Raw genomic sequence first — 19966 nt, 5'->3', positions numbered from 1 at the left:
TGCACGGCTGTGGGATTTTAGGGCTCTGTGTTCTATTCTTGTGAACGAGCCACTTCCAAAACTTCTGCTTAATCAGAGTGACCACTGACGAATCAAATTATGATTTTCAAAACTGGTATCACAATACCAGTTTCCCCACAGCATTTCTCACTCTTCTTCCCTCTTATTGCCTTTTCACAGTTTTCTCCCAGGAGGACCTGGAATTATTCAAATAGGAGGGATAACACTCGATTTCAGAAAGAAATGAAAATTTATCTGTTGCCATTGCAACAGTTAAACAACCAGACAGCCCTTTCAACTAGGAGCAAGTTTAGGCCTCCTTCTCTTTAATATTGAGCAAGGTTATTGTTTCAGCTTTGGTAAATTTGCAATGCCCCCAATGGCCTGCTCTCATCTGATCAAGGACGTTTCTGAATAGGAGGACAGCTCAGTCTGGTAAAATAACTGACACAAAGCTGATGAGAGACTGTGGGCTTTCCTTCTAATGAGCAGAAGGCAATACGTGAACAGAGGCTGAGGTGGATGTGTCAAAAGAATATGCCACAAACAGGAGCTCACATATCATCCTCACTACATAATGACTGTGCCACCCTTGCCCCAGGAATGAAAGGGTAAATTGAATATGCATTCCATCCTGGAGAGAAAAGTGAGTTGATTTAAAAAGTATCACCTCCCTTTCCTCCCCAAAATTCCTCTTCTGCCCTGTTCTTGAAGGCTTTTAATTGCAGTTAAAACAGCAAGAATCACCCAGGGAAATTTTAACTATCCTGATTCCCAGGCCGCAGTCAAGGCAATTAAATTAGACTCTGAGGAATATCAGAGTTATTTTTTTTTTTCCTTAGGTAACTCCAATGTGCAGCCAAGTTTGGGAACAAGGGGGTTAGTTTGACCAAGCGTGAGAAGAAATTAGCGTGGAGTCTGACAAGGAGATGAAGCCCTACTTTTCCCAAGGATGTTTGGGAGACACTTGCTGCAAAGAGGAGAAAAGGAAGAAAGGAAAAAGAAAGGAGGACAAAGTTTTATGCTTCCAGTCTTTCTCCAAGCCAACTGGAGCCTCCATCCACCCAGTGTGGATAACCTAGGTTGCACCTGCAGCTCAGGGTGGGGTGAGGTTGATCTCCAGGCCTGGGGGACTCGGCGGGGTGGGGTTACTGGAAAGAGCTACCCCCCAATATCAGTAGCCCCAGGGGTGAGCCGTGCGTCTCCTTCCTCCCCCCAGGGAAGGCGGCGGCTGCGGGTGGAGAGCAATTTGGGGGCGCAAAAGGAAGCTGTCTTTGGCGCAGGTGGCGCTCGCCGTCCTACGGTTTGGCCAATCGCGGGCGCAAGCGCAGCCTGGTGGTTGCGGCGGCGGCGGCGACGGCGGTAAACGAGCGCAGGGCTGTGGCAGGAGCCGGCGGAGGCAAAGGCGGTGCCAACAGTGAGCTACACGCAGGCGGGAGTGAGACCCAGTGGCGAGAGCTCTCGGCGCTGGGGTGTTGCCCGGCGGAACGAGGCGAACTTAGCATGGGGAAGAAGTGGAGAGATGCGACCGAAATGGAGCGGGGCTGCTCGGACCGCGAGGAAAGCGCGGAGAGCCGCAGGCGCAGCCGGAGCGCCAGCCGGGGCAGGTTTGCCGAGTCGTGGAAAAGGTTAAGTTCCAAGCAGGGATCCACCAAGCGCTCGGGACTCCCGTCGCAGCAGACGCCGGTGAGTGGCTGGGGGAGAGCCCCTGGTGTCTTCCACTGCCTGACGCGACTCGAGCCCTTTCCATGGTGCTGAACTTGCCTCGTTAGAGGCTCAAGCCAGGGAACTTGTGGAGCTGCTTCTAATGCAAGTGTTGGGGGCTGTGAGGAGGGGCAAGAAGGAACGACTTTCCTTTGCTCAGCTTGGGGAGGGTCTCCTGACGTCTCTGGTGTCTCTGCAAACATGAAAACATGTTCGAGAGGCGAGGGCTCACTGTCAGATCATGAGAGTTCTGCAATTAACAGAGCGTGGAAGATGTCGAGTGTATTTTTACTCGCAGACGTCCCGGGGGGTCTGCCTGTGCAGAGTAGTCAAAGGTACTAGGTATCTGCTGAATGAGAGCGGAATAGGAAGGACATGTCGTATTTTTACTCTTAACACTTGCTCTTTTCCATCCCACACCCCCACTATGTTAATGGATGCATTTAATTGTTTGTAGAGTGATTTGCATGCAAAGAATAGCAAGAATATCCCAGGTGCTTATAATCCTACCGTTAACATGTACAACGTTCAGAAAACAGTTTCCCCATGTGTCAGCCACTCTTCAGTGTCTAATTAGTGCAATGAAAGCACTCAGGTGAAATTAATACAGTCCTCATATGTGTGTAGAGAAGTACAGTTGATAAAAAAAGCTGTTTGCATTTTTAGTATTTTATATTTTGTTTTTCTTCAGCCTAAAGGGAGAGAACTCTGTTCTAGAAGAGAGTGCAGAGCCCTCCTGTTGCTCCTAGGGAAGAACGGCTCACCACTTTAACTTCTAAGACACCACTGAGAACATCAGTGTGTGTGTACTTATGTTTTACATCCAGAGGAGTTGACAGCAGAGATTATATAGTGAAGAGAAATTGAATTCATTTTTTTAAAAAGGACGGTACCTAAGCATTGTTTAGCGTGAGAAATATTAGCCTGTTCTGTTTTAGAAGGGTCATCATTGCAGGACAAAAATTAATTCCCAAAAAGCAGGCTGTCTAAAATACTCCTTCAATAGAGTAAAATATAAATGCACATAGTATTTGGTAATTGTGTTTATTGTTTGCTACTTCTCCAAACTACTAGCAGAAAATGTTATTAAATATTTGAAATACTATACTTTAGGCTAAGTTGTTAATTTAAAATAGATATAGAACACTTAAAACACAATTAATTTCAACCATTGAAATACTGTTTTTCTAGAAATGTAGACTTGAAGATATTTTAAAAAGGAAAATATTCTAAAGATAGGATTTTTCTGAAATAAATTATGTAGAACATATAAAATTCATGACTTCTGGTTTCTATCAATTATGTGAACTAAGAATTAACTTTATTCCCCTTTTAATAGAAAGTCTGACTGTCAATCTAAGTAATTTCTTGTGCTGATTCTTTGATTCTGTTCAACAGGTGTGTGCAGAGTCTATATTAGGAACATACAAAATCTTCATAAAACTATAAGTTAGATTAAATAGCTTGTGAGTCTGTTAGCTAGAATAAAAATGTGAGAGAAAGAGAACATAATAGATACCATAACGACAAGATGACATCTGGAAAAGTAACCATGTTCTTTTATTTACTAAGGATGATGATGGTGCTGTATTTCTCTATAGCACTTGTTAATTGAAACGTTAGTAATTCAGTTACAAATCAGAGGAAAAGCCTGTACTTATTCTCGCGTATCATGGCAAGTTTGGTATTGATTTTTCTAAAAATCTAAGTGCATCTAGCCATGACTTTAATTATCAGAATTTTAAACACAAATATAATGAGATTTCATAAATCTTGGAGCTGGGTTGACAGTTTTTAACCAAGGTTTGATTCCATTAATTAATAACAAAGACTTTTTACTTCATTTGTAAGTAATACATTCAACTTATTTTTGCAAACAGGAAGGAAACAACAATAATGTTTGCAACATATATGCTTATAAAAGTTTTTAATCTTTAAATAAGATTTGTTTTCTCCCTCTTAAAGTGAAGTGGTGCTATTTTCAACTTTCACTGAGTTTCATGTAGAAATAGCTTAAATTATAGAGGTTAGGAAGAGATTAAAGCAATTAATATGATTAATAATGCTTTTTGTTTATTCTCATGATTAAATAAGAATTCTGTGATGTGGCTTTGGATCTTATTCACTTTGTGTTGTACTCAGAAATATTGTGGCATCCATCCTGATAAACATAACATAAGGATTTTACTCTTTCCTTTGAAGACAAAATAGATAAATGTGGGAAATTTTTAATAAAACATGAAAGCTTTCCTACATCTTTCTGTCTTCTTTCTTTTAAGACTATAAAATGATTATAGAGTTTTATTAATGTGGCCTTTGTTGCTCTCTGTTTTAGTTAGAGTCTTGGAGTCACTTCCAGTTGAAGTTATTCCCAGGGAATGATACAGCCTATGACTCTGTCCCAGTGGGAATGATTGTGTTATTTTTCATTTTCACTAAGAACAAAGCAGAGCTACATCATGGATAATGGGGGAGATTTTCTTCAGCAAGAAGAGATCTGCCTTATTCTTGGTATCCAGGAGTACTTTTCTTCTGTGATCTGAGTCATGGTGATTTTGTGTGTGAAGTATAGACGAGGTGTGTTTGAATCAATCTGGGTGATTAGATTTCCCAACTATTTATCATTGAATATACTGGAGTTTTCTTAGAAATATCTTAGAGGTTGGACTGGTCCCATGACTTAATGCCACTATTAGAAATCAGAAAGTCACATTTCTGGCAATTCCTTTGGTATTCAGAAAATGGTCTCTTGATGGTCTTTGTGGAGTGTGGCAGGCCCATGTTAGGACTGTGTGTGCCATACAGCTCTCTGTGGTCCTGCAGCAGCAGCACCGCCCCTGTGCAACAGCTGGAGGGACAGGCAGCTGTTCTGAGTCCTAACAGTGGCATTAAAAGGCATATTTTCAATTTCTGGGCCACAGCCCAGGGTGTGTCTGACAAATCAATCCTTGCTGATTTCAAAGTTTTTTTTTTTTTCTTTCAGTTTTCTAATTCAAGAAGCTTCTCTTTCCTTATTTTTAGACTTCATGGTTGACAGTTTAAGCTGAAATCTAGTAATCTACAATACTCAAATTAACCCCAAGTTGTAAAATTCTGATAGGGTGAAGTACGATTTAATCATATTCATTCCTTGGAATTTCATAGATTATTTTTAAATTTAAAAATACTGTTTTTTTGGTGTGTGAATTCAAAGCAACTTTATATCAGTTTTACACTTAAATTAATATGAAAATTATGTATTTGAATTTTGGATATAAAATTAAGTTTCTGGATATTAATGTTTTATATAATGTCTCTGTTAAATTGGGCTTCCCTGATGGCTCAGATGGTAAAGAATCTGCCTGTAATGCAGGAGACCTGGGTTTGATCCCTGGGTTGGGAAGATCCCTGGATTAGGAAGATCCCCTGGAGAAGGAAATAGCAAACCACTCTAGTAATCTTGCCTGAAGAATTCCATGAACAGAGGAGCTATAGTCCATGGGCTTGCAAAGAGTCAGACACGACTATCATTTTCACTTTCTGTTAAATTGGTTAATGAGTATAAAAGTAATTTAAAACTTCTTTGTCTCCATTCTATAGGATCTGGGTTTCACATTTCTCCTTGTTCTATTATTTGTTTTAATTCCATCCACACAGAAATACATATAAATCTCTTGAAAGTTGAGTCAGCAAGTGCCATCTAGTGTTACAAATATCAGATGTTCACCAATGCTTATAGTATTTTTAATTTTGAAAGGTGATTTCTTCCTCTAGCCCATTTACACAACTGTATAATGGCTTGTTTTCAAAAGAATCAGATTTAATTTAATCTCTGAGTAACCTCTGTGCAAAAGGAAAAGAAACAGCAGTTCTGAGGGAGTCAAATGATGGAGTTGTAATTAGAGTTGTTTTTCAACCTTAGATGTCATGCTTCCTTCCACTAATGCTATAATTACCCTCATCAGCAGGTGCCTACCACAGAACATCACACTTTGTGCAGACAAGAGGGCAACTATGGGTGTATAGAAGCAGCAGTGAGTCTTTAGAAACAGCAGTCCTGCAAAGTAGACAAGTTTGGTTCAGCTGATGCCAAATTTCCTCTTCCCATAGCTGTTTGAGATGATGCTGTGTGTGCAGTGGGTATTCCATAAACAAACTTGATTCTGTTTCTGAGGCTGACATGTCCCTTTTGGGGCAAGTGACTTCCAGTTGTTCCTGCCAAAAGCTGGGTTCTTCACGATCTTAAAATAAGCAAGAAAAAGCTGAGTCAAAGACAGGGCTAAAGTCAGAAAAACTCATTCCCAACCAATTGCCCATTTGAGGATTGTGTGGACGGTAGATCCCATGGTGGCTGTGGTAGAAACAACAGCAACTTGGTGAAAAGAATCCTCGCTTTCTTTTTCAGAGTCTAATATGGTACTGCAGTGTCATTAAACCCTTAATAGTTTATTCTTGTTACACAAAGGGCTCTCTGGTGAAAGAACAGATCCCCTGTAGTGCTAGTCCATTACTGGATAAACCATTTCTTGACAAGTTGATTTTTGTCTACTGCCTTTTATGCCTTGTATTTTTTTTTTTAAAGGGACAATGTTGCATCACTTAGGAACATGGCTATATTTTCTTCTTGTGATTTTTTGATGGGAGAAAAGCCATTTTCTGATAACCATCTATTTTATTTAAGCATTTCTGGATTCTTTTTCTACTAAGTAATATAACAACTAACAAGCTTTTTCTTATCAATCGCAGTGAATTAAAATTTAATTTAGTTTCATCTTTAAGTTGAGGGCCATGGTATTAGGTACCAAGTGAGTAATTAAAATATTTTGAGTTCTGAAGAGGAAGAATATCATTGTAGAGAGATGGTTTTAAACATTTTTTCGGTTATTCCCAAGTATATTATAACAATTTCTTCTGCCATTATTTATTGAGATCTTGAAAAAGAATTAAATCATTAAAACTCATTTATAAATAGCAGCAAAACATATTCGTTTGTTCTGGTTAGCTGTGCTGGTCTGTACAGTGACTTTACTTTTTGTTTCTTTCATTGGCAAAGACGAAAGGGGGTAAGGTGCTGGTAGAGCAAATATGAAAGGCTTATAATGAACAATGTTTAAAGAAACTTTTATTCCTCTAACATTCATTGAGTACTTAGGAAGTATAAGGCACTGTGGTAGGTACTGAGAAACTTCCTCAATAGACCTAATGGTTCAACACAAGACAGAGATATGCAAAGCAACAAGATAGGGTTAAACACAGTCTAGCTTCATGGTCAGAATACAATGGAGCAGACTCAAGTAGTCAGTACCTCTTAATGAATGATGATGGAAAATTTAGCTAAGACGCTTCCTAGACTTGGTGCCTGATTCTCAAAATATTAGGAAGAAGAAGAGTTGCTTAGATTTGGCAATTTGAAGAGAAAACAGGAAATCCTTTCTTAGTCATTTTAACAGACGCTTAAGAGTTGATGCCTGAATGCAGTCAATGGAAGGCATCACAGATGAGACAGAGAAGTAACCGTGATGACAACGACAAGGCCAAGCATGTATGTAGTACTCAGTATGTGCCAGGCACACTTCTAAGCACATCACAGAATTTATTATCTATTGCCTGCCTTCAGCTGGACTGGGAGCAAAGGTGGGGACCTTTGTTTTGTTTATTGATTTATCCTGATGCCTTGAACAGTGCTTGGTGTATAATTCAGTTCAGTTCAGTTGCTCAGTCGTGTCCAACTCTGCAACCCCATGAACCGCAGCACGCCAGGCCTCCCTGTCCATCACCAACTCCCGGAGTTTACCCAAACTCATGTCCATTGAGTTGGTGATGCCATCTAACCATCTCATCTTCTGTCATACCCTTCTCTTCTTGCCTTCAATCTTTCCCAACATCAGGGTCTTTTCAAATGAGTCAGCTCTTCACGTCAGGTGGCCAAAATATTGGAGTTTCAGCTTCAACATCGGTCTTTGCAATGAATACCCAGGACTTATTTCCTTCATTTAAATATTTGTTCAGTGAATAAATTGGCCAACTAGGAACAAAATGGTACTTTTAAATTAATGTGAGGTAGAGTTTAGGTTCTTATCTATGAAAGAAAAGAGAAATATAGGCAATTTTTCTTTCTTTTTCTTTTTTTTTTCAAGATGGGAGAAATTTTAGTACTTGATTTGCTGGGTGAAGAACCTTTTAGAGAAAGAGAGGGTTTAAATAAGTAAGAAGAAAGAATAGAAATGAAACTGGTCCATGGATTTGGAGGAGTTGGGATATTTTTAATGGGAGGGTTGAAGATCTGTTTTCCCTCAGGGTTAATCCTGGTTCTCCCCTTTTCCTCTTAGGGGCCTGATTGGTGGAACTTAGACCCAACTGTTGATTCTTTTTCAGGTTTCACTTAGCACATATTTAGTCTCTTAAGTTAATGGATAATTCAAAATTATCATGCAAATATATGTAGTTTGGGGAAACTGTTGTTTATTTAATAATTCATAGATTGCTAAAATGTTACTTTGTATTTTTGACATTTCTAAATAGTAATGGTGAGGGACAAGAAGCCTGGCAAGGTGGTGTGCTGCAGTCCATGGGGTTGCACAGAGTCGGACACGGCTGAGCGACTAAACAACAAAATATTAAAACCTCAATACTTTGATCTCACCAAATACCTCAAGAGATGTGGGAAATTCTCAGATCTCAACAGGGTGGGAATCACTGCTTCAGTTTGCCCCCACCTGGGATGGTTATCTTGAGTTGACATGACAAGCTACTAGTTCCTGCATACAGTGTCATGGGGTTGCATATTTACTTAAAATACCTCTGTAGAACATCAGAACTTCAACCATAAAATAGTCACACAAAACAGAACACATTCATAGTAATCAGTTCAGTTCAGTTCAGTTGCTCAGTTGTGTCCAACTCTTTGAGACCCCATGAATCGCAGCACGCCAGGCCTTCCTGTCCATCACCAACTCCTGGAGTTCACTCAGACTCATGTCCATTGAGTCGGTGATGCCATCCAGCCATCTCATCCTCGGTTGTCCCTTCTCCTCCTGCCCCTAATCCCTCCCAGCATCAGAGTCTTTTCCAATGACTCAACTCTTTGTATGAGGTGGCCAAAGTACTGGAGTTTCAGTTTTAGCATCATTCCTTCCAAAGAAATCCAGGGCTGATCTCCTTAATCAGCTACCTTTTGTTGATTTTTCTAGGTCTTCCTTGGGAATGAGCTTTATCATGGTGAAATTAAGAAGGACAGTTCTTTTGACTAAGTGTTCCCAACAGGCTCAATTTGAATGCAGCTCATCTCTACTTGGAAAGTTCTGTGGACAATCTGAAAGGATTTTAGAGAACAGTATGGTGGCTTTGGAAGCAGATAGATCTAGATTGTAACCCTGGCCTCTGTCAGTTATAACTTGTGTGGCTTTAGGTGAATTATATTTCTATGCCTCTCTTCTCCCCAGTTCTATTAGGAGGATTCCTTCTTCCTTTCCCATTGTTTAAGATTCACTCATGTTCTTTTTTTTTTTTTAAATAAAGAAGGAGTAATTGTTGTATTTATTTTTATTTAAAATTGAAGATGTCCCAAATATGCAAAAATAGAAAATATTACAAAAATCATTCACATATATATACTTATATATATTTAATACGTATATATGTATATAATATATATATTTAATACACATTAAACCAAGGTTAACAGTATGCCATGTTTTCTTTATATCTTTTTTATAAAAAAATCTCACTGCTTTTTTATTCACCTAGTGCACATAATAAGAAAGTTCCATGAAAAAAAATTAAAACCCAGAATTTTACTCTTTTATGGCTAGTAAGTGCTTTGCTTTAACTGAAATATAGTTGATTTTTACAGTAGTATATTAGTTTCAGGTGTACAACATAGAACACATTCAATGTTTTTATAGGTTATACTCCATTTAAAGTTATTCCAAAGCAACAGCTATATTTTGCCGAGCTGTACAATAGAGCCTTGTTGCTCATCTGTTTTGTTTCTTTAACTGTTACAGACATAGCTAAAATATACCCCTACCATTCTAATGATTTCTTTCCCAAAGATAAGAATTATTTTGAACTTGAGGTTCATTCTTCTCATATAGATTTATTTTAGAAAAATCTCTGCTACATATTTATGTATTCATAACTATATATAAAGAAAGGTTCTGTATATTTAAAAATTTTTACCTGAATGTATAGTATATATTCTTTTGCAATTTGCTTTGTTCTCTCAACATTGTATTTTTTGTATCAAGGAGTTACATGTAGATGTTGCATATTATTTCAGTCTTTTGTACTGTAGGTAATATAGTCATTTTTTACTGGCAAAAATGAAGTTTATTTCCTTTTTTTTTTTTTGGCTATTACAAACAATATTCAGTGAAAATCTGTGCACTGTCTCTCTGATTTTTTACCTACAAAAGCAGAATACAAACTCAGGAACTGACCTTGCTCTTTGGAAGATATATGGACCAGGGCTTCTTCCCTACAGTTGTTTTGTACCAGAGAAAGGTCAGGATTGTCCAGGTGCTAACCTCTGAACAGAGCCAAAATTTGCCCAGGAGTTGAAAGGGAATGGTGCTGGCCTTCTGCTTTAAGACTGTATTGACATTCAGATCAGACTGGCCTGATTTCCAGTCTGACGCAGGTCATTAACTGGTTTTGCAGCTTTATCTTTCTGTGTCTCAGTCCTTAATTATAAAATGAAGATGGGAATACCTGTCTCCAGGATGAATTGTGAATGTAAAGTGCATTGATGTGTGTAGCTAGTTCATTGTCTGCCAAGAGCTACTTTTAAGTGGATGTAACCTAACTATTAATACTAACCAGAGATTTACAACAAATATCAAAAATAGAAGTTGTTTTTGTTTGATAAAGAGTGTTTATAATCTTTAATTCTTTTGAAATTAACATGTTGGTTACAGTCAAGAGGTAATATAAGGCTAATGATCATTTGTATTGGGCTTCTGGTTTTGAAAGTGCTTTGGAAAATAGAGTCAGCTTGTCTTTTCCAAAGGTAATTGTTTCCACAGTTGATTCTGGCCCTTGAAATGTCCATTATTCTATGTTTTTACTGAAGGTAAATTTATTGACATTTTTAGAAATAAAATGTGAAATCTGTACCATGTTGAAATAGGATACTTTTTGCTTTTGGTATTTTTAACATTGGGTTATTCATGTTTTGAAATAAATTATGGTTGTAAAATTATTATCTTCATGATCCTGAAGACTTTTGGAAAAGAATGCTTTTTAAAATGTATTTATTAAGGAAAATCTGAACATAACACTAGAGAGAATAGTAACCACATTTACTCATAATCCAGCTTCAATAGTGATCAAATCGTGACAAATTGTACTTTATTTGTATACCTCTTTTTCCCATTTTCTCCCTCTTCACTAGATTATTTGCAAATTCCAGGTATCACATTATTTCTTCTAAAAATATCTGGAAAATAAGGACCCCTTATTTTAAACCATTATGAAGTTTAAGCAAATGAACAATTTCCTAATAACTACATATATTAAGTTGGAATCACATTTCCTTTATAATCTCATAATTCTGCTATCTACCCACAGTTTGTTTGAATCAGAATACAATGGTAATTGATACATTGTGTTTTTCAGTCTATGTTTCCTGACCAGATCTCCTTTTTTTCCTGTTGAAAATTATTTTTCAAAGAAATTTATTGCCCTGTAGTGTTTCCTACCTTATATATTTTGCAGAATACATCCCAATGGCGTTGTCTTACATGCTTCTCTGTCCATTGTATTTCCTATGAACTGGTAGTTTGATGGTAGGAACAGGAGCCTTGATCGGTTTTGATTATTTTTGGCTAGAATACTTCATAGTTGCCTCTTATTTTAGGTATTAGCTACCATTAATAATCATTGTCTAGAGCAGGTGTTGACAGACTTTTAATGTGAAATCCAAATAGTAAACATTTTAGGTTTTGTGCACCATCAAGTCTCTTGCAACTACTCAGCTCTGCTGTTATAGCCCCAAAGCAGCCATAGACATTGTGTAAATAAGTTGACATGACTATCTTCCCATACAACTTTATAAATAAATACTGAAATTTGAATTTCATATAATTTTTATATGTTGTAAATATTATTCTTTTAATTTTTTCAATCATTTCAGTTCAGTTCAGTCACTCAGTCGTGTCCGACTCTTTGCGACCCCATGCATTGCAGCACGCCAGGCCTCCCTGTCCATCACCAACTCCCGGAGTTCACTCAGACTCACATCCATCGAGTCAGTGATGCTATCCAGGCATCTCATCCTCTGTTGTCCCCTTTTCCTTCTGCCCCCAATCCCTCCCAGCATCAGAGTCTTTGCCAATGAGTCAACTCTTCGCATGAGGTGGCCAAAGTACTGGAGTTTCAGCTTTAGCATCATTCCTTCCAAAGAACAGCCAGGGCTGATCTCCTTCAGAGTGGACTGGTTGGATCTCCTTGCAGTCCAAGGGACTCTCAAGAGAATTCTCCAACCCCACAGTTCAAAAGCATCAATTCTTCGGTGCTCAGCCTGCTTCATAGTCCAACTCTCACATCCATTCATGACCACAGGAAAAACCATAGCCTTGACTAGACGGACCTTAGTCGGCAAAGTAGTGTCTCTGCTTTTGAATATACTATCTAGGTTGGTCATAACTTTTCTTCCAAGGAGTAAGCATCTTTTAATTTCATGGCTGCAGTCACCATCTGCAGTGATTTTGGAGCCCCCCAAAATAAAGTCTGACACCGTTTCCACTGTTTCCTCATCTATTTCCCATGAAGTGATGGGACCGGATGCCATGATCTTCATTTTCTGAATGTTGAGCTTTAAGCCAACTTTTTCACTCTTCACTTTCACTTTAACCATGTAAGAATGTAAAAATCATTCTTAGCTCGCACGCTAAATAAAAAAAACAAGCTTCAGACTGGATCTATTCCTTAGCTGGAGTTTGTTTTTTGAAGGCCAAGATCTGTTGTTTTATTAGGACATTGTAGAATGGTGATTTTACAATTCTGTCTTTCCTTTTTCATTTATTAGCTGAAATTTTATAAATAGAAACTGCTATTTCAACTATTTGCTTATTACTTTGAATTAAAATTCATACCTTGAAGTCAAGATAAATATTTGGGAAAGACCGTTTTTATTAGCTTTTGAACTAGTAATAATAATAGGAGCTTTATGGTGGCATTGATCTGTTAGTTTGCTGTCAGACCTTAGATTTTAATTGGGTCACTGTGTTCAGTTAACCATCAGAAACTATTTGACTCTGTATTATGAAGGCCAATTAAACTGTTATTAAATAGAGGATATAAAAACATAGTGTCAAACTATTTCTGTATTAAAATGTTTGCTCTCAGTAGTAAAAAAATTCTGAGCATTGAGTTAATTCTACTGCTGCCATAAAAATTACCACAAACTTAGTGACTGGAAGCCACATGGGTTTATATTATCTTATAATTTTGTAGTTCAGAAGTCTGATATGGGTTTCTCTAGACCAAAATCAAGGTGTTAACAGGACTGTGTTCATTTCTATAGTTTCAGTGGAGAATCCGTTTATTTGCCTTTTCCAGCTTCTAGAAGAAACCAACATTCCTTGACTCCTGGCTCCTGGCTGTTTCATCAAAGGCAGCAGATTTGCCTCTCATTGACCCCTGCTTCCATTGTCACAATACTTTCTCTGACCCTCTCTTTTGCCTCCCCCGTCCATATTTAAGGACCCTTATAATTACACTGGACTCACTTGGATAATCCAAAACAATCACTTTCAGGTCAAATAATTAGCAAACATAATTCCCCTTTGCCATAGGAAGTAACATATGTATTCACAGGTTGAAGATGAGAGTGTAGACCTCTTTTGGAGGCCACTACTTTGCCTGTCAGAGACATTAAGGTATTATTGTTTCATTTGTTAAATCTTTACTAGACAGCTTTGAAGGTAGTGGTGAAAGATCCTCTCTAAGGTATCTTTAAATCCATGATAAATACTCGTCTCCTTAGAATGAGGTTATGCTGGAAAACGAAGGAACAGAATAGATAAGAATTTATTGCACTCTTCCCCCCCCCCCCAATTTTCCCCCAGCTTTGTTGAGTTATAATTGACAGAATTATAAATATTTAAAGTATACAAGATGATATTTTGATAGAGTATACATTGTAAAATGAATACCACAATGAAGCTAGTTAACATAACCATCACGTCACATAGTTACCTTTTTGTCTTTGTGGCGAGAACATTTAAGATCTACTCCCTTAGCAAATTTTAAGTATATAATATAGTATTGTTGACTTTTGTTACCATGCTGCACATTAGGTTTCCAGAGCTTATTTATCCTGCATAACTGAAACTTTCACTCCTTTGTTTTCTGAATGTTGAACTCATAGTGAAAAGTGTAGAAGTGACAATTACCTTTCCTACTCCTGGATATTCAGCAGATTTGGGGATATGGATGTTTTGTTTTGACATACAATTTAATGATCATCCACTCTGTACAAGATAAAGCCTCAAATACTGCAGGAGAAAGAAATGTTGAAAAGACTTCTGGAAGACTTATTTATGATTGGTGGGAGCGATGAAACTGTAATTTGGCATATAACATGATATGCTATAACATATTAGGTATATAGTTAGCCATTATACATAAATGATATATTATGACTCATATTCATAAGTATATTAAGATTGTCTAAATTAGTCTGTTAAAAAGCTTAGTCAGAATCATCAGATGACTGAGAAAATCAATTGATTGGACCCATGAACAAACAGGTAGTAAATCTTTCAGTTTTTGAGTTTCTGACTTGAAGTTGTACAGGTAAAATAACTTTCTGGATATCCTTAATTAATATTTTCTTTAAAAGTTTTTATACAGTTTTAAAGGTTAATTTCCATTGATAGTTATTACAAAATATTGGCTCTATCCCCCTTGCTGTACAAGACATCCTTGAGTCTATCTTACACACAGTAGTTTGTACCTCCCACTTCCCCACACCCCTGTACTGGCCCCTCCATTGGTAACCACTAGATTGCTCCCTAGATTTGTGAGTCTGCTTCTTTTATGTTATATTCACCAGTGTTTTATTTTTAGATTCCACATATAAGCGATATCATACGGTATTTATCTTTCTGTCTGACATTTCTCTTAGCATAATGCCCTCCAAGTCCATTCATGTTTTTGCAAATGGCAAACATTTTTCTATATAAATGTCTCAAAAAGCAATTGTTACTTGTTTGTAAATATTTTATTGATTTTTGTTCCTTTTAATGAATGAAAATAACCCTTAATTTGAACATTTTAATTGCAACCACTTTTTAAATAAGGCTGTAAATATTTTTCCCTGTTGCTTGAGGATATCTGATTATTCATATAAGTGCTGGTCTCCTTTACTCAATAATCGTTGTAACAATAGATAATTGTTATAAACCACTGTTAACAGAAAAGAAAGAAGGATGAATAATTAGCAGCAACTGAGGACATTACAATAGATAGTGTCTTCAAAATGCTAAGGGTCAAATAGGTTGAGAAATTGTCTCTCTTTATTTTAAAAGTGTTCCTATTTATTTTTTTATTGAAATATATTTCACTATAACTTGTGTAAATTTAAGATGTACAGTGTTAATTTGATACATTTATATATTATAATATCACTATAAAAGGTAAAAGGATAAAGATAAAGAAAAAGATCTCGATCGTGACTCAAGATAAGTCAAGGCATTCATCAACTCCTATCACTCCTGACTCAGGGTTTTCCTGTGATTATAGCTATGTATTATTGTTATTTTTAATTATAACTTTTATGTGTGATTAGGTTTAACATAATGTTGGTCAGTAAACTGTCGATTTTATTTCCTTTCTGTTGACTTTTTAAAGTATGTTATAAAATAAAATCTTCAGAAGTTATTGGCGGGAAGTAGCAGAATACTCCAGTACTCTTGCCTGGAAAATCCCATGGATGGAGGAGCCTGGTAGGCTGCAGTCCATGGGGTCGCGAAGAGTCGGACACGACTGAGCGACTTCACTTTCACTTTTCACTTTCATGCACTGGAGAAGGAAATGGAAGCCTACTCCAGTGTTCTTGCCTGGAGAATCCCAGGGACGGGGGAGCCCGGTGGGCTGCCGTTTATGGGGTCGCACAGAGTCGGACATGACTGAAGCGACTTAGCAGCAGCAGCAGAATTGGACCTGACAGATGTTTGTCACCAACTCATTGTCCAGTATGGTGCCACTTTCAGAATGAAATCTGTTTCCATTTGTTTGGATTTTATATCGTGAAGTTGACCCTCCTTGTAAAGACACGTTTTGAACGAAAAAATTAACTTTAAAATTGCTTTCCTTTGTTCTCAGTTATTGGCCACCATTTTGTAAGAAATATGGGGTTTTAAGTATTTAAAAGTATTAGATACCCTAGCACTAAGTGAAATTAATTTTGTTTGAAAGATAAACAATAATGATTCAAATTACTGGAGCCTAGGACAAAGTGGGAATGATTTCGGTTACATCTACAGAAAGGGCTCACTGTTTAAAGAGTGCATCAAGTTATTGGATTGTAACTATAGAATGCAGTGGAAACAGTTACTAAAACAAGAGCTTAATTCATGTTTTGAAGGTCAAATACTCCAGATGAATAGACTTTGAAGAATGAATGCAGAAGGAACCAGTGATAAATAATGGCTAAATTCTCCTATTTTGGTCTCATTACCCATTAAGTACACATAGGGAAGGGAAAAAATGTGTGACTATATGGTATTGTATAACTGGTGCCTTTGGGTCCACCAATGGAGACAGACAACTTAGTATGATAACATCGTGGTCCTGCATTGATTTGAGCAGTGAGGTAATTCACAATATATTATATTACTGCACAGTTTGTGAATCATACACATTGTCAAACTTTGGAAGGCTGGGCATTATTTCTTCTTCCTGGGGAAAATGATTGTCAAACATATCCTTCAGTGGACCTGGAGTATAATTTAGGACTTTGGTTTAGGATCTCCTTTAGGATAAGGACTGTGTTTTATTTATCAGCGTAGCCCCACATTTTGCTCCATACCTGACATGTCGTGGAAATTCAGCACTTATGTGTGGAGTAAATGAAAAAATATGATGAAAATGCTCTAGACTTAGGTGTTCCATATCCTGGACAGAAAAAGGATGAAGGAAAAGAGGAAAATACGCATTATTTTGATATTTTTAAATACCAGGCACTTTCAATGATCACTTATGTAATCTTCTTTACAGTATTCTGAGGTAGGATTCATTTGGATGCCCAAAGTACAGATGAAGAAACTGAATTTCGGAGAAATCAAGTCAGCTTCAGCCAGGGTAACTGGGAAGTGGTAAAGGCAGAATTCAAATGCAACCATCTATTAATTTTTCCCCCAATACTCTGCTGATTTATGAGTTAGAGATAAAATACTTCAAAAACATAAATAAGGTTTATGTCTTTTCCCTCACAAAAGTGATTTGCTCTTGGAGATAGCTTAATGGTCAGTACTGGGTGGTGAGACTAAGTCAGAGCAATATTGAGTAATGAAAGCAATTAAACTGTATTGACAGTCCTGCAAACAGACTTAGTCCCAGGAATAAACTGTTGAATGGAAAAACAAAAGCACAATAATTTGTTATTGTTGCTAGTTTTCTTAACTGTTGTTGGGTGAGAATAGGACAATATAATTTTATTTACATGATTGTGATACTTTATTTCCTTTATTTTAAAAAATATGTTGAATCGTTTGCTTATTCTTTCAAGTTTTGCATAAACTCTGGTTATTTCATTTTTGTGAGGTCAACCAGAACCAGATTTAGAAACCTTTAATCTCAAGTGAAACTGGAGTATAGGATACTTGTTAAATAAGTCCTGTGTCTGTGTGCATGTGCATGTGTGTGTGTGTTAGAAAAATGTGACAGATAAGAGAGGAATAAGAGCCTTTCCTGGGAGTTTAATCTGTGAAAGTAATTACCTTGGTTTTTCTTGAGGTCAGAATAGCATCAGTCCAATATGCTGTATCTTTAATATCATATATGAGAAGGGAATTAGTGTCCATAATAATGAACCTGAACCAAATACTATATTCAGGCATAAGAGAAAGATAGATTTGTGCTTCATGCTTCCTGCTTACTAAGGCAAAAAGCTGAGTAAAGATCAGGAAAGGAGATGTTGAATAACAATGGGTGAAAGAAAATGAGCTGTTGATTAACAGGAAAAACATTTAATCAAAAGGACCCTTTTCACAAGCATTCTTATTTAATCTTACTCTGATGGAAATAAGAAGTATATGTTTACATTTTCACAACCAAGGATGTTTAAAATCTAATTAGGATGTGCTGACATTTGCTGTAATTCTAAATTATGACCATAAAATTAAAGAGTTTCCATTCATTCTTCTCAGGTCTCTAGGATATCTATTGATGGGAGATGCAGGTGGTTGTAGAGATGTAAGAGAGGCAATGTGCCTATCTTCTTTACTTGTTATTATGAGGAAAGGGAGAAAATGGACATTTGCTGTATGCTCAGCACTTTTGATATTTATGAAGTTTTTATATTTTATATACGTTATCTCATCCAGTCCACACAGCAACCTGATTAGGTAAGCATCCCTCTTGGAGCTTGTATTCAGTCTAGTCAGGGCTGATAGAAGATACACAAAGTATGGAAATATATAATAAAATGTCTAGTGTATAAGCATTATGAAGAAAAATAAAACAAGGCCAGGAGGTAAAGAATGAGTGGGCTTACTATTTCAGCTAGAGGGGAAGCCTCTCTGATTGGTGCTATTAGGCAGATGTCAAGATGAAGTGAGAAAACAGGTCATGGAACTAACCTGGGGAAGAATGTTCCAGGCAGTGAAAACAGCAAGTACAAGTATCCAGAGGCAGAACAATGCCTGATGTGTTAGACCAAATAATTTAACAAAGAATAAATGAGAAATGAGTCAGGAGAAGAGGGGAAGGAGGTAAAGATTTGAACCAAGATCTATCTGACTCCAAACCTATGTCCTCAGTGTTCCTCTCACACCATGAATTGAGAAGTTATATGGCAACTAGAGAATGACACAGGAAATTGAAAACAATTTGAGACTTTATATAGTGTAGACTGTGAAGTGTAGAAAATCAGGAATAGGACAGAAAGATGTTTTGTTGGAGGCAAGATGACACAGGCTTGGGCTCTAGGATATACATAAATGTGGGCTTGCAGATTCAAACTACAAGTTCAGTTCAGTTCAGTTCAGTCGCTCAGTCGTGTCCGACTCTTTGCGACCCCATGAATCACAGCACGCCAGGCCTCCCTGTCCATCACCAACTCTCAGAGTTCACTCAAACTCACATCCATCGAGTCGGTGATGCCATCCAGCCATCTCATCCTCTGTCGTTCCTTTTCCCGCCTGCCCCCAATCCCTCCCAGCATCAGAGTCTTTTCCAATGAGTCAACTCTTCACATGAGGTGGCCAAAGTACTGGAGTTTCAGCTTTAGCATTGTTCCTTCCAAAGAACACCCAGGGCTGATCTCCTTTAGAATGGACTGGTTGGATCTCCTTGCAGTCCAAGGGACTCTCAAGAGTCTTCTCCAACACCACAGTTCAAAAGCATCAATTCTTTGGCGCTCAGCTTTCTTCACAGTCCAACTCTCACATCCATATATGACCCCTGGAAAAACCATAGCCTTGACTAGACAGACCTTTGTTGGCAAAGTAGTGTCTCTGCTTTTGAATATGCTATCTAGGTTGGTCATAACTTTTCTTCCAAGGAGTAAGCGTCTTTTAATTTCATGGCTGCAGTCAAACTACAAAGAGGAGGTTAAAATGCAAAGAACAGTGACATGGGCATGTTAATAACACTTGCGCATGTTCAATTTCATGTGCCAGAGGCTGTACTGTGAGACTGATGTATATTGAATCCTTTGCTCACATAGCAACCTCATGGTACCCCTTTATGGAAGAGGAAACCAAGATGCAGAGATATAAAGTAACTTGCCCCATGCCATGGAGTTTAGGTTTGAGATTAGGATGCCTGGTTCCATATTCTGTACTCTTAAAGGATGTTGAGATTGAAAGAAAATGTGGAGCAATTTTAAAATTTGCACTCATAACTTTCCTGAGATGTGGACCAAAGATTGACCTATGACCTATGACAAACAGAGTTTAATCTTATCCTTCTGAAGAATATGAAAGGAAGTTTGGGTGGAGTGTGTTGGGAAGGATGGTAAAGATACACATTTAGTCAAAGTATTTTTTTTATCTCAGTTTGCCTCTGGCTTTTAGCTGGGGTGAAAATGTGGTTGACCAGTGATGTACAGTAC

General features: G+C 37.5%; 1 protein-coding gene across 1 annotated transcript in view; it reads left to right on the top strand.

Moving 5' to 3' along the window:
• The first annotated feature begins 1503 nt into the window (after positions 1-1503).
• TRPM3 (transient receptor potential cation channel subfamily M member 3) overlaps positions 1504-19966 on the top strand; it is a 937530-nt gene continuing 919067 nt past the window's right edge. Inside the window, exon 1 of the mRNA XM_052644496.1 lies at positions 1504-1686. Within this exon, the coding sequence (XP_052500456.1) occupies positions 1504-1686 (183 nt within the window). The remainder of the gene's footprint in view (positions 1687-19966) is intronic.

This window comes from Budorcas taxicolor, chromosome 8, assembly GCF_023091745.1.
Source record: "Budorcas taxicolor isolate Tak-1 chromosome 8, Takin1.1, whole genome shotgun sequence".
Taxonomy (NCBI): domain Eukaryota; kingdom Metazoa; phylum Chordata; class Mammalia; order Artiodactyla; family Bovidae; genus Budorcas; species Budorcas taxicolor.
This window is presented reverse-complemented; position numbering and strand designations above follow the sequence as displayed.